The 13,208-nt window shown below is 38.9% G+C and overlaps 1 protein-coding gene across 4 annotated transcripts in view; it reads left to right on the forward strand.

The window, feature by feature from the left end:
- The window catches only part of trpm7 (transient receptor potential cation channel, subfamily M, member 7), a 90,861-nt gene extending 82,122 nt beyond the window's left edge, over positions 1-8,739 (forward strand). For all 4 annotated transcript variants that reach the window (XM_061964447.2, XM_061964445.2, XM_061964448.2 and 1 more), the window contains 4 exons: positions 5,995-6,200; positions 6,427-6,478; positions 7,821-7,927; positions 7,999-8,739. In XM_061964447.2, the coding sequence (XP_061820431.2) occupies positions 5,995-6,200; positions 6,427-6,478; positions 7,821-7,927; positions 7,999-8,108 (475 nt within the window). In that variant the 3' untranslated portion in view covers positions 8,109-8,739. The remainder of the gene's footprint in view (positions 1-5,994; positions 6,201-6,426; positions 6,479-7,820; positions 7,928-7,998) is intronic.
- The last annotated feature ends 4,469 nt before the right edge of the window (positions 8,740-13,208 follow it).

Here is a 13,208-nt window from a genome sequence, read left to right on the forward strand (position 1 = left end):
CTCTGCAAATAACTAGTTTCTCACCAAACGAGATGAACAGGTGCTCCTTATGCTTTGTACATTTTCCACAGGCAAGGTCAGCTATTCATAGTATTGTTAAAATGCAGGAACAAAAGCAACAATACGTATGGAAAGTATTCAGACCCTTTTAGATTTTTACTCTGTTTCATTTCAGCCATTTGCTCAAATCAAAAAAGTAAATTTAATTTCTCATTGATGTACACTCATCACCCTGTCTTGACAGAAAAAAAAACAGAAATGTAGAAATTCTTGCAAATGTATTAAAATACGAAACTCAAAAATCACATGTACATACAGTCGTGGTCAAAAGTTTACATACACCTGTAAAGAACATAATGTCATGGCTGTCTTAAGTTTCCAATATTTTCTACAAAGATTATTTGTTTGTGATAGAGTGATTGAAGCACATACTTGTTGGTCACAAAAAACATTCATGAAGTTTGGTTCTTTTATGAATTTATTATGGGTCTACTAAAAATGTGACCAAATCTGCTGGGTCAAAAGTATACATACAGCAATGTTAATATCTGGTTACATGTCCCTTGGAAAGTTTCACTGCAATAAGGTGCTTTTGGTAGCTATCCACAAGCTTCTGGCAAGCTTTTGGTAGAATTGTTGACCACTCCTCGAAATTAGTTGGTTTTCTGACATGGACTTGTTTCTTCAGCATTGTCCACACGTTTAAGTCAGGACTTTGGGACAGCCATTCTAAAACCTTAATTCTAGCCTGAATAAGCCATTCCTTTACCACTTTTGATGTGTGTTTGGGGTCATTGTCCTGTTGGAACACCCAACTGCGCCCAAGAAATTTTAGGTTGTCCTGAAGAATTTGGAGGTAATCCTCCCTTTCCATTGTCCCATTTACTCTCTGTAAAGCACTAGTTCCATTGGCTGCAAAACAGGCCCAGAGCATAATACTACCACCAGCATGCTTGATGGTAGGCTTGGTGCTCTTGGGGTTAAAGGCCTCACCTTTTCTCCTCCAAACATATTACTGGGTATTGTGGCCAAACAGCTCAATTTTAGTTTCAGCTGACATCACATGGACAAAGATAAGACCTTCTGGAAGAAAGTTCTGTGGTCAATTACAGCCTTTTGCAGCAATTACAGCCTCAAGTCTTTTTGAATACGATGCCACAAGCTTGGCACACCTATCTTTGGGCAGTTTTGCCCATTCCTTTTTGCAGCACTTTTCAAGCAATTTTCATCCAGGGTGTCTTTGTACATTGCTGCATCCATCTTAGTCTAGTCAGGGAGGTGACCAAGAATCCGATGGTCACTCTGTCAGAGCTACAGCATTCCTCTGTGGAGAGAGAAGAACTTTCCAAAAGGACAACCATCTCTGCAGCAAATCACCAATCAGGCCTGTATGGTAGAGTGGCCAGATGGAAGCCATTTCTTGGTAAAATGTTGCCAAATTGCACCTGAAAGACTCTGACAATGGGATACAAAATTATCTGGTCTGACGAGACAAAGCTTGAACTCTTTGGCGTGAATGCCAAGCATCATGTTTGGAGGAAACCCGGCACCTCTCATCACCGGGCCAGTACCATCCGACAGTGAAGCATGGTGGTGGCAGCATCATGCTGTGGGGATGGTTTTCAGCGGCAGGAACTGGGAGACTCATCAGGATAGAGAGAAAGATAAAAGCAGCAATATACATCCTGGATGAAAACCGATGCTTCCCATCAAACCTGATGGAGCTTGAGAAATACTGCAAAGAGAAATGGGCTAAACTGCCCAAACGTAGGGGTGCCAAGCTTGTGGTATCGTATTCAAAAACACTTGAGGCTTTAATTGCTGCCAAAGGCGCATCAACAAAGTATTGAGCAATCGCTCTGAATACTTATTTATTTACATCTGATTTTTGAGTTTTATTTTTAATAAATTTGCAAAAATTTCTATATTTCCTTTTTTTCTGTCAAGATGAGGTGCTGAGTGTACATTAGTGAGAAATAAAAACAATAATTTTAGAAAATGGCTGCAATGAAAAAAAAGTTAAACATTTAGAGGGATACATCTTTATCTGTCGTCCATCTCTGGCAGTGACGTGCGGTGAGGTTGATGGCTGGTGAGACACTGACTTCATCACAGTCAGATTTACAAACATATGAACCCTAAAGAGTATCTTATTCACCATTTGATTGGCAGCAGTTAACGGGTTATGTTTAAAAGCTCATACCAGCATTCTTCCCTGCTTGGCACTCAGCATCAAGGGTTGGAATTGGGGGTTAAATCACCAAAAATTATTCCCGGGCGCGGCGCCGCTGCTGCCCACTGCTCCCCTCACCTCCCAGGGGGTGATCAAGGGATGGGTCAAATGCAGAGGACAAATTTCACCACACCTAGTGTGTGTGTGACAATCATTGGTACTTTAACTTAACTTTAACTTTACACATACAAACTGTAGCACACAAAAAAGCACATTTAATTAAGAAAACGTTATTTTGGTCTTACCTTTACTTATAAGTGCGGGAACAGTGGTGTTGGTGTTGGAGGAGTTGTGAATGAATGAAATATGAAATCCGTGCTGCAGTCTGCAGGTGTACCTAATGTTGTGTCCTTGCAGTCGTTCACGCTCCTCCGGCGCGAGCATTGTTGTTTTTGCACTTTTTGGCTTCTTGTTAAGTGACTTTTTTTGGGTGGATTCGGTCTTGCACGTGGAGGGTTTGGGTGTGGGCTTTGGTTGGTGTGGCGCTCCCTTCGGGGGGTGCATTCTGCGGCGGGGGTGCATTAACCGGCACCAGGAGGCGGGATTACTGCGAGCCTCACACAGTGCGTCTTCGCAGCAGTTTTATGATTGCTCAGCACAAGAAATACGTTACACACATACAGTTGTTGACAAAATACACTGTACATTATTTACCTCAGCTAACTAAACTATGGAAATGTATAATATAATTCATATAGCAATACGGTCTCACTGCACAGCAGGCCAGCAGTTAGCCGAGTCCGCAATCCATGTTGAGGCACAACTGAGTGACGTGCCTCAACTGGCTGCTGATCACCGCATCGTCTCTTCTCAGTATTTGAACGGCAAATGTGAAAATTCAGCGATTTTGAATAAAAATGATCGAAAACTGGTGAAGTTAAATGGAAAATAACTTTATAGTATAATCACTGAATACATATAACAATTTAATAAATTTTTTTTCTTTTTACATTTTTTTTCTTTCCATGATGGCAGGTGAGGCGGGGCCTCACCTGCCTCTAGTGACCGCATGTCACTGATCTCTGGTATAGTTCATCACTTCAAGTAGTTTGTGTTGTGTTGAAAGTTAAAGTTAAAGACCCAAACTTCCTGTTCCTTGCATTGTAATATATGCTTATCAGAAAACCAAGCTGATACTTTCCTCTGTAAGTTGTTCTTTCCCCTTTGGCAACAATACAACATTCTCTTTGGCTGGTCGAGCTGGTTTTTTAAAGGGTGTTGGCTGTAAAATAACTTAGTCATTGTTTTCCAAACGTATACTAGAGCTTTACCTACAATTTTAAACTGTTTCTCATTTATTTGTTGCCTCATCTGCCCATTACACGGAAATAATTTCGTGTTTTTCCCCACCCTCACTAGGTGTGTCTCAAGGTGCTAAGAAACGTTTACCAAAGAAATGTTGTTCATTTTATTGTTCAGCTTCTTTAAAGAGGGTTAAACATATACAAATTTGGGACAAATAAAATATTTTCAACTTGATACTAAATATAAAAGCGAATTTATTGCTGGTTACAGACATGACCATAAGTACAATAGATAAATACAGTGTCAGTCAGAGGTATCTGCGTTTTAAGTCACAAAAATCGAAAGATACGAGTCGGTGGCTGATCCAATCCAATCCACTTTATTTATATAGCACATTTAAACAACAAAAATGTTTCCAAAAATATTAAAAACAAGATTAAAATACTATCCTTGGCTCCACCAATAACTGAATAAAAACTAAATATAAAAACATTATAAAAATAAATATGATTAAAAACGATTTTAAAGGGTAAAATCAATTGAAACAATAAATAGAAATACAAATTTAAAAAACAGAGAGGACCACAAAACTCACGTAGTGTTAAAAGCCAGAGAATAAAAGTGGGTCTTAAGACGGGACTTAAAACACTTCACTGTGGGAGCAGTTCGAACATGGAGGGGCAGAATGTTCCAGAGCTTAGGGCCAACCACAGAGAAGGCCCTGTCTCCCCTGGTTTTAAGACTCGTTTTAGGCACCACGAGCTGGAGCTGGCTCTCAGACCGCAGAGCGCGTGCAGGAGTGTAAATTTAGATGAGGTCCGAGATATAATGAGGTGCCAGTCCATGCAAGGCTTTAAAACCAAAAAGCAAAATTTTAAAATCAATTCTAAAATGAACAGGGAGCCAGTGCAAAGTCTCAAGAATTGGGGTTATATGCTCGCGTTTCCTGGCCCTTGTTAAATGTCGTGCTGCCGCATTCCGGACTAACTGCAACCAGGAGAGAGCTTTTTGGCTAATGCTGATGATTGATGGGCACATCCCCATTAGCTAGAGCATACAAAACCTGTTAACGATCTTCTAAGTAAGTTTTTCAACATTATGAGAGTCCTCCATATATGAAATAACACCCTTTTGACACCTTTACACTCGTTTAATCCAATATACTATAGTAATGCTGCCTGAGCAATCAGTGGCCACAATACTCTGTTTGGTTACCCCCTCTTATGGCCAATACTACTGTAGTATTCCATCCATCCTTTTCCTACCGCTTGTCCCTTTCGGGGTTGCGAGGGGTGCTGGAGCTTATCTCAGCTGCATTCGGTCTGAAGGCGGGGTACACCCTGAACAAGTCGCCACCTCATCGCAGGGCCAACACAGATAGACAACATTCACACACTAAGGCCAATTTCGTGTTGCCAATCAACCTATCCCCAGGTGCATGTCTTTGGAGGTGGGAGGAAGCCGGAGTACCCGGAGGGAACCCACGCAGTCCCAGGGAGAACATGTAAACTCCACACAGAAACACCCCGCGCCCGGGGATCGAAACCAGTACCTTTGAATTGTGAGGCACATGCACTAACCCCTTTAAAATGATTAATTGAGGCTAAAAATGGTGTCGCATATGCTTAAAAAACAAAATATAAAATTGCGATCTGGTGAAGCCTCAATATTTGAAATGCGATGTGGCGAGGGAGGACTGTATATATTTTAAATATTTTTGTATATTTATTTATTTAATATTTTTTTATATAAATTGTAATATTATTATATGTGAAATAATATTTTTGTGTTATTTTTATTATTATTAGGAGGGTAACAATTCTATAACTACAAACTAACTATAGTCACTATGAAATAATGTTTGGACTGGTCAAAATAGTTGCATTGTTATTTGTATTTGTTAATTGCTGAGGCTAAAATTAATAATTTAGGCAAAACATGTAACAAAATCTGCATTGTTGTATAGCTGCAATATTTGAAGTGTGGTGTGGCAAGGGACAACTGTATGTATTTGAAATGTTCTTATTTTATGTATTTAATATTTCTGTTAATATTTATAAATATTTGTTGTCAATTGTATTAATTATTGAATTCAAATAATTAAAGTAGTAATAATTCAGTATTATTTTTATTATTAGGATTTTAATTCTAAAACTACAAACAAGCTATAATCACAATGGAATTTATTTTTGGACTGTTTCAAATAGTATTTATTTTCATTATTTATTATTGTATTCATAACTTTTGTATTTTGTAATTGAAACGATTTTGTTTATTGATTTTGAACTATCATTATTATATAGATTATTTTATTAGACTTAGACTTAGACTTAGACAAACTTTAATGATCCACAAGGGAAATTGTTCAAAAATTAATTGATTAGTTTGGAGTTTGTCAAAGTTATGTGGTCGTATACAACCATGCAATTCTAGTTAATTACATGCAAGTTGTTAAATGTTTGTTCCATATTGCTCCAGATGGATTTTAGTATTAGAGTGTTTGTTGGCATGTGCAGGTTCTTGGAGGTGTTCCTGCTCTACTGTCACTCGGCGGGCCAGTGGTTCGCCATCGAAGAGTGCATCACAGGCGAGTTCCGGAAGTTTAACAACAACAACGGCGATGAGATCGTCCCCACTAACCTGCTGGAGGAGACCATGCTAGCCTTCAGCCACTGGACATACGAGTACACGCGAGGCGAGCTGCTGGTGCTCGACCTGCAGGGTAAGAATCACCAAAAATCACCAAAATGATTCCCGGGCGCGGCCACCGCTGCTGCCCACTGCTCCCCTCACCTCCCAGGGGGTGATCAAGGGTGATGGGTCAAATGCAGAGAATAATCTCGCCACACCTAGTGTGTGTGTGACAATCATTGGTACTTTAACTTTAACTTTAAGAAGAAGTCAGAATAACCTGAGAGTACATTTATATAAGTCACTTTTCTCTGCAGGGGTTGGCGAGATTCTGACAGATCCTTCCGTGATAAAGAGCGGCGAGAAAGGGTACGCACACCATTTAAGTCTACTCGACACACTTGAGTTTGCATCATCACTAGTGCTAAATTCACCTTGCAACAAGTGACATCAAATTAAAGGGATCATATCATGATTTTTTTCCTACATTAAAACACTTCCTTGTTGTCTACATAACATGTAATAGTGGTTGTTTGGTTAAAATGTTGCATAGATTATGTCTTACAGACCGTTTTCAAGCCTCTTTCTGACCGTCTCTCCAGGATGCGCCGCTTTGTGGGCGCATCTTTTTTACGTGCCTCCACTTTGACTGCGTCTTCTCCCCATCATCTTTGTTGTAGATTTTATCACTTCCATAGCGAGTCTACTGACATATAAGTTTGAACTACTACTTTGTATTAGAAATGGCAACAGATGCATGTGCATGTACGAGCCAGTCTGCCCCACTCCACGACGATAGCAAAAGAGAAGGGGCTTATTGACTACAACGCCGGTCTACAATGGCGGACCTGCGCAAAGCCCTTCGAGTAAATTTCTACCATATATGATGAGGATGTCATCGGTATGAAAAATGTCACAGGGCGAGCAAATTCCAAAAGCCTCGTTTGGTGGAAGTACCGGTTTGAAGGAAGGCAAGATTATTTTATAAATATCTCTGCCATGCCTGGAACTTGACATTAGTTTTGGGTGATACTATACTTGGTGGTGATACTGTCGTTATATTGTATCTATGTTCAGTCTATTCAGTCTGCCATAGAGTGAAGACGCAAACTTGCAAGCACAATGTGGCGAGGAAGTGAATAAAATAAAAAAGTTTAATTTGGGATATGATAGAGACATTAGTAACATATACCAAACTTTTTTATTTCCCTTGTTAAAATATTATTTCCACAAATAGTCAAAGAGAGCACCTAGAATAAGAGAATACATTATTGAAATGCCCATCCATCCATTTTTTACCGCTTATTCCCTTTGGGGTCACGGGGGGCGCTGGAGCCTATCTCAGCTACAATCGGGCGGAAGGCGGGGTACACCCTGGACAAGTCGCCACCTCATCGCAGGGCCAACATTATTGAAATGGACAAATATTTTAATCCAAAAAAAGCTATTAAACTTTTTTTTTTCCGTCCTTTAAATTACACAATTTAAATATCGTACCCATCTTTATTATTTGGTATTGTTGCATTATATTGTATTTGTTTTTGTATATTTAGTTTTGTTTCCAGTTAAAAAAACAATAATACAAAAAAAAAGATTCCCCCCTCTAGTGGTGGGAGGAGTAATATTTTACAGCGCATTTCTGGCAATATACGCTATGTCACAAAATGCTTAGGTTAAATTAGTTTACTTCCTTTTTTACTGCATCCTACAGTTCGTACGACATGATCTTTGGACCTGCCAACCTGGGCGACGACGCCATCAGGAACTTCCGGGCGAAACATCACTGCAATTCCTGCTGTCGGAAACTCAAACTTCCTGGTGAGAGATTCCTTCTTTACATCCCATCTGAACATAATACAATCCTTTCTTTTCTCCCCTTTAACGTTTAGATTTAAAGAGGAACGAATACACGCCCGACAAGGTGACGTTCCCTCAAGAAGACCCGCCCAATCCTGGGGGCGGAGCCAAGGAGCCCCGCCAATCAATGAGGCTGCTGTGATGGCGTTTTAAGAGCCGTCAAGTCTTTTCGCTGCTCTCCTCCAATCGTAACCGAGGAGCCAATCAACTGGAAGAAACCCCACCTGATGTGTTTCCATGGAAACCACGCCGGAAAGTCCTCACACAGTCATGTGAACGCATGAGAAGGTACATGAATTACTCCGGAAGGCTTTTATTATAAAATATTATTTATTGACGTTTGTTGCTGTTGCCTTGTTTTAATATATGAAAAGAAATCATTGTGTGACATCTGTTACATCATTTGTATTCTTCTGATTTTGTGCGAACACTTATAGCCACGCTTTTTATCATCTTTATGAAATCTTCTAAGAACAATGGGCAGATTGCAATGCAACTCTTATAGGACATTGTGTCACGTTTTGTGTGTTGAAAAGTTTGTTCATGCTTTTTCTTCTTCTTTTTTGAATGGTTACAAAGGTACTATTGCAATATCTTTGCCATGGCTTGCAAGTCCTATGAGCAGATGACAAGCTCGTGTATCTTATAGATACTGCTGTCTGCATGTACTCATTATACCAATATTTTATTCAGGGCACACTTAAAGGGTATTATTATTACTGTATACATTTTGTACTGAACTTCATTTTAAACTAATAAAATATTAAATCTCATTCTCTCATTGTATGTATTTAAATGTTACAGTGTAGGAATGGGTACAGAATTTGCTTCTTTTCTGAGTTCATCAAACCTTGGGAAACAAACATTTTTGCAGTGAATTCCTAAAAACAGTATAGCACTCATGAAGTCCTCACATTTTTTAGTTAATTATTTATTATCTAGTTAAGTTCCATCCATCCATTTTCTACCGCTTATTCCCTTTGGGGTCGCGGGGGGCGCTGGAGCCTATCTCAGCTACAATCGGGCGGAAGGCAGGGTACACCCTGGACAAGTCGCCACCTCATCGCAGGGCCTCTAGTTAAGTTATTTTTCTAAATGTGATTAATGTATTTAAGTTGTTGCTGTAGCTTGTTTACTTCAGGTGCAGTCAGTAGTCAATTGTTCAACTTATTTAGTTATACTCGTGGTGTTCCTCCAAGGTCCATTTTAGGTCCTCTCTTTTTTGTCATTTGGGCTATTTACCTGGTGGACCGCGAGTGCAGTTAGGAAAGCTTGTGAGAAACTCACTTTTTTGCAGAATGTCCTTAAAAACAACACAGCGCTCCTGTAACTCTAACATAACAAATAAATCAAAATCAAATGTTTACAATAGAGGACGTTGGTTTGACAGAATATCCAAAATTAAACTAATAGTGAAGGAAGAAGTCTGCCACTTCCGATTCTAAGCTTTCTGGAAATGTGGCCCCTAAAACAGTTTTTATTTGAATATTCCTGTTTTATAGATTCCGGTAGAATTTTGACGGCCCTGCCGGTTACCGATTCACATCATATCAAACGGTACCATAGGCAAATAGGTGTATTTATAGCGGACTGCCTCTAGGTAATGTTGCAAATTTCCATACCAACAAACCAAGCAAGTTTGATAGAAAGCACTCAAAAGTAAGGCACCTCTTTCAAAAGGAGCTAGCTCGAGGCTAATTTACATTGGAATTACTATATACATGCTACTGATTAGCATTACAGATTTGACAAGGGGATTTCAAACTTAAGGAAAACTACAATAGCTGGTGTGTAATAAGAACAATACTTACAGTAAAAACACACAGGGCACAACAAAAGAAAATACTGGCACATTCAACTTAATGGCAAAGACTACTTCCTACTTATTTAGTGAAATTAATCCATACTTGCAAATGAGACTTAGAAGTGTCTGCTTTTCATTGAGCTTATTGAATATCAACCAAATAATGAAACTAAGTTTTACAGACAGCTGCTCATTTGTAGAAGAAGTGTTATATCAATACCTGGATAGTTCTAATCTCTGTCAAGGTAAATGGTGAAATTTCACATACTATTTGTCTGTTATGTGTGAATGTAGTACTGAATTATTATCGTGTTGTTTATGTGGCACCAACCTGTGAAACAGCCGGTCAAAACCTCAGAACTGCAGAGACCGTTAGTATTAAAAATAAAAGTTTAAAGGCACACCTTGTAAATCAAGTTCTTATTCAACTTTTTTTAGGCTCTTTATTTTTACTATTATTTTATATTTTGTTTGTTGCTAATATTCTCGCTATTCTATGCTTTTATTTATTTTTTCATTTTCACTTTATTTTTACATTTCACAATGTATTTTGCATAACTTTTTAAGATAACATACTTTTTTTTTTGTTATTTCTTCAGTGTGGGTGGGCCTCAAAGTTGCTGTTCAGTGCCATGCCATGTTTTTTAAATTTATTTTTTTGCCAAGTTTATATATTTATTGTTGTAAAGCATTTTGTGTTGCAAAGTACATGTACATGTGATTGATTGATATCACTATTTAAATTTGATAGCTTTTTAAAAGTATATTTACCCTTACAGTGTCTGCTGAGAAAAATTCTGGCCATTGAACAAATGTGCTTTTCATATTTCTTTTTGTGCAGCCAGCTATTTAGATATATTTTTTTAAAACAACTATTAATTTGATTTGCAGATCAAATGTAGTGACTTTTTTAATCCATCACATTGCAGATGATTATTATGAAGCACTAACACAGTATCAATGCCGTGTCGATACAACTACAGAGTGTGTTTCACACCCACTGGGGCGTCATTTACCCGTCACTAGTAAATGGCGACATTTTACATTATTTCATAAAACAATAAGTATACAATTATATTATTGCATTATTATTGTGTTAATATTGCTATTTTTTTTATTTTTGTTTATTTTTTGGAACTCTACTAACCCTTACATTGTCTACTGAGAAAAAATTCTGGCCCTTGGACACATGTAATGAAAGACCCAATTTTTAGACGCATATTTAAAGAGCTAGTTTGAAACCCAAGCAAGATGTACAAACCCCGTTTCCATATGAGTTGGGAAATTGTGTTAGATGTACTGTAAATATGAACGGAATACAATGATTTGCAAATCCTTTTCAACCTATATTCAATTGAATGCACTACAAAGACAATATATTTGATGTTTAAACTCATAAACTTTATTTATTTTTTGCAAATAATAATTAACTTAGAATTTCATGGCTGCAACACGTGCCAAAGTAGTTGGGAAAGGGCATGTTCACCACTGTGTTAAATCACCTTTTTTTTTAACAACACTCAATACACGATTGGGAACTGGACTGCAGGCGGGCCAGGAAAGTACCCGCACTCTTTTTTACGAAGCCACGCTGTTGTAACACGTGCTGAATGTGGCTTGGCATTGTCTTGCTGAAATAAGCAGGGGCGTCCATGAAAAAGACGGCGCTTAGATGGCAGCATATGTTGTTCCAAACCCTGTATGTACCTTTCAGCATTAATGGTGTCTTCACAGATGTGTAAGTTACCCATGCCTTGGGCACTAATGCACCCCCATACCATCACAGATGCTGGCTTTTGAACTTTGCATCGATAACAGTCTGGATGGTTCGCTTCCCCTTTGGTCCGGATGACACAATGTCGAATAATCCCCAAAAAATTTGAAATGTGCACTCGTCAGACCACAGAACACTTTTCCACTTTGCATCAGTCCATCTTAGATGATCTCGGGCCCAGAGAAGCCGGCGGCGTTTCTGGATGTTGTTGATAAATGGCTTTCGCTTTGCATAGTAGAGCTTTAACTTGCACTTACAGATGTAGCGACAAACTGTATTTAGTGACAGTGGTTTTCTGAAGTGTTCTTGAGCCCATGTGGTGATATCCTTTAGAGATCGATGTCGGTTTTTGATACAGTGCCGTCTGAGGGATCGAAGTTCACGGTCATTCAATGTTGGTTTCCGGCCATGCCGCTTACGTGGAGTGATTTCTCCAGATTCTCTGAACTTTTTGATGATATTATGGACCGTAGATGTTGAAATCCCTAAATTTCTTGCAATTGCACTTTGAGAAACGTTGTTCTTAAACTGTTTGACTATTTGCTCACGCAGTTGTGGACAAAGGGGTGTACCTCGCCCTATCCTTTCTTGTGAAAGACTGAGCATTTTTTGGGAAGCTGTTTTTATACCCAATCATGGCACCCACCTGTTCCCAATTAGCCTGCACACCTGTGGGATGCTTCAAATAAGTGTTTGATGAGCATTCCTCAACTTTATCAATATTTATTGCCACCTTTCCCAACTTCTTTGTCACGTGTTGCTGGCATCAAATTCTAAAGTTAATGATTATTTGCAAAAAAAAAAAAGTTTATCAGTTTGAACATCAAATATGTTGTCTTTGTAGCATATTCAACTGAATATAGGTTGAAAATGATTTGCAAATCATTGTATTTCGTTTATATTTACATCTAACACAATTTCCCAACTCATATGGAAACGGGGTTTGTATGTATCCATCCATCCATTTTCTCCGTTCGAGGTCGCGGGGTTGCAGTAGCCAATATCAGCTGTATTCGGGCGGAAAGCGGGGTACACCCTGGACAAGTGGCTACCTCATCACAGGGCCAACACAAATAGACAGACAACATTCACACTCACATTCACACACTAAGGCCAATTTAGTGTTGCCAATCAACTTATTCCCAGGTGCATGTCTTTGGAGGTGGGAGGAAGCCGGAATACCCGGAGGGAACCCACGCAGTCACGGGAAGAACATGCAAACTCCACACAGAAACATCCCGAGCGCAGGATCGAACCCATGACCTTTGTATTGTGAGGCAGACGCACTAACCCCTCTGATATGTATGTATATATGTGTTAATATAATTCATAATTACAGTGTCAAACCCAAGTAAGATGGATGTCATTTGTTAAGTATTCTTATTTGAAGGCCAAATTTAGTGACTTTTTTAATCCAGCAGATGGCCATTATCAACCATCAACACCATGTCAATACAGCCAGTGAGTGTGCCATGCGCTCACTGAGGCATCATTTACCTATTACTATCTAACCCTGATAAGAAACCCCCAACCTAATACTCACTTTAACTCCAATCCTGCCTAACCTTAGTTTTAAAACATTACCGCTAAATACCCTAACCAGTCAAGAGACTCCAGCTGCACAGTATCGTTTTGACTATAGAAGTGGGGGAGTAAGAATACTT

The sequence above is a fragment of the Nerophis lumbriciformis genome, linkage group LG06, assembly GCF_033978685.3.
Source record: "Nerophis lumbriciformis linkage group LG06, RoL_Nlum_v2.1, whole genome shotgun sequence".
In the NCBI taxonomy this organism is placed as follows: Eukaryota; Metazoa; Chordata; class Actinopteri; order Syngnathiformes; family Syngnathidae; genus Nerophis; species Nerophis lumbriciformis.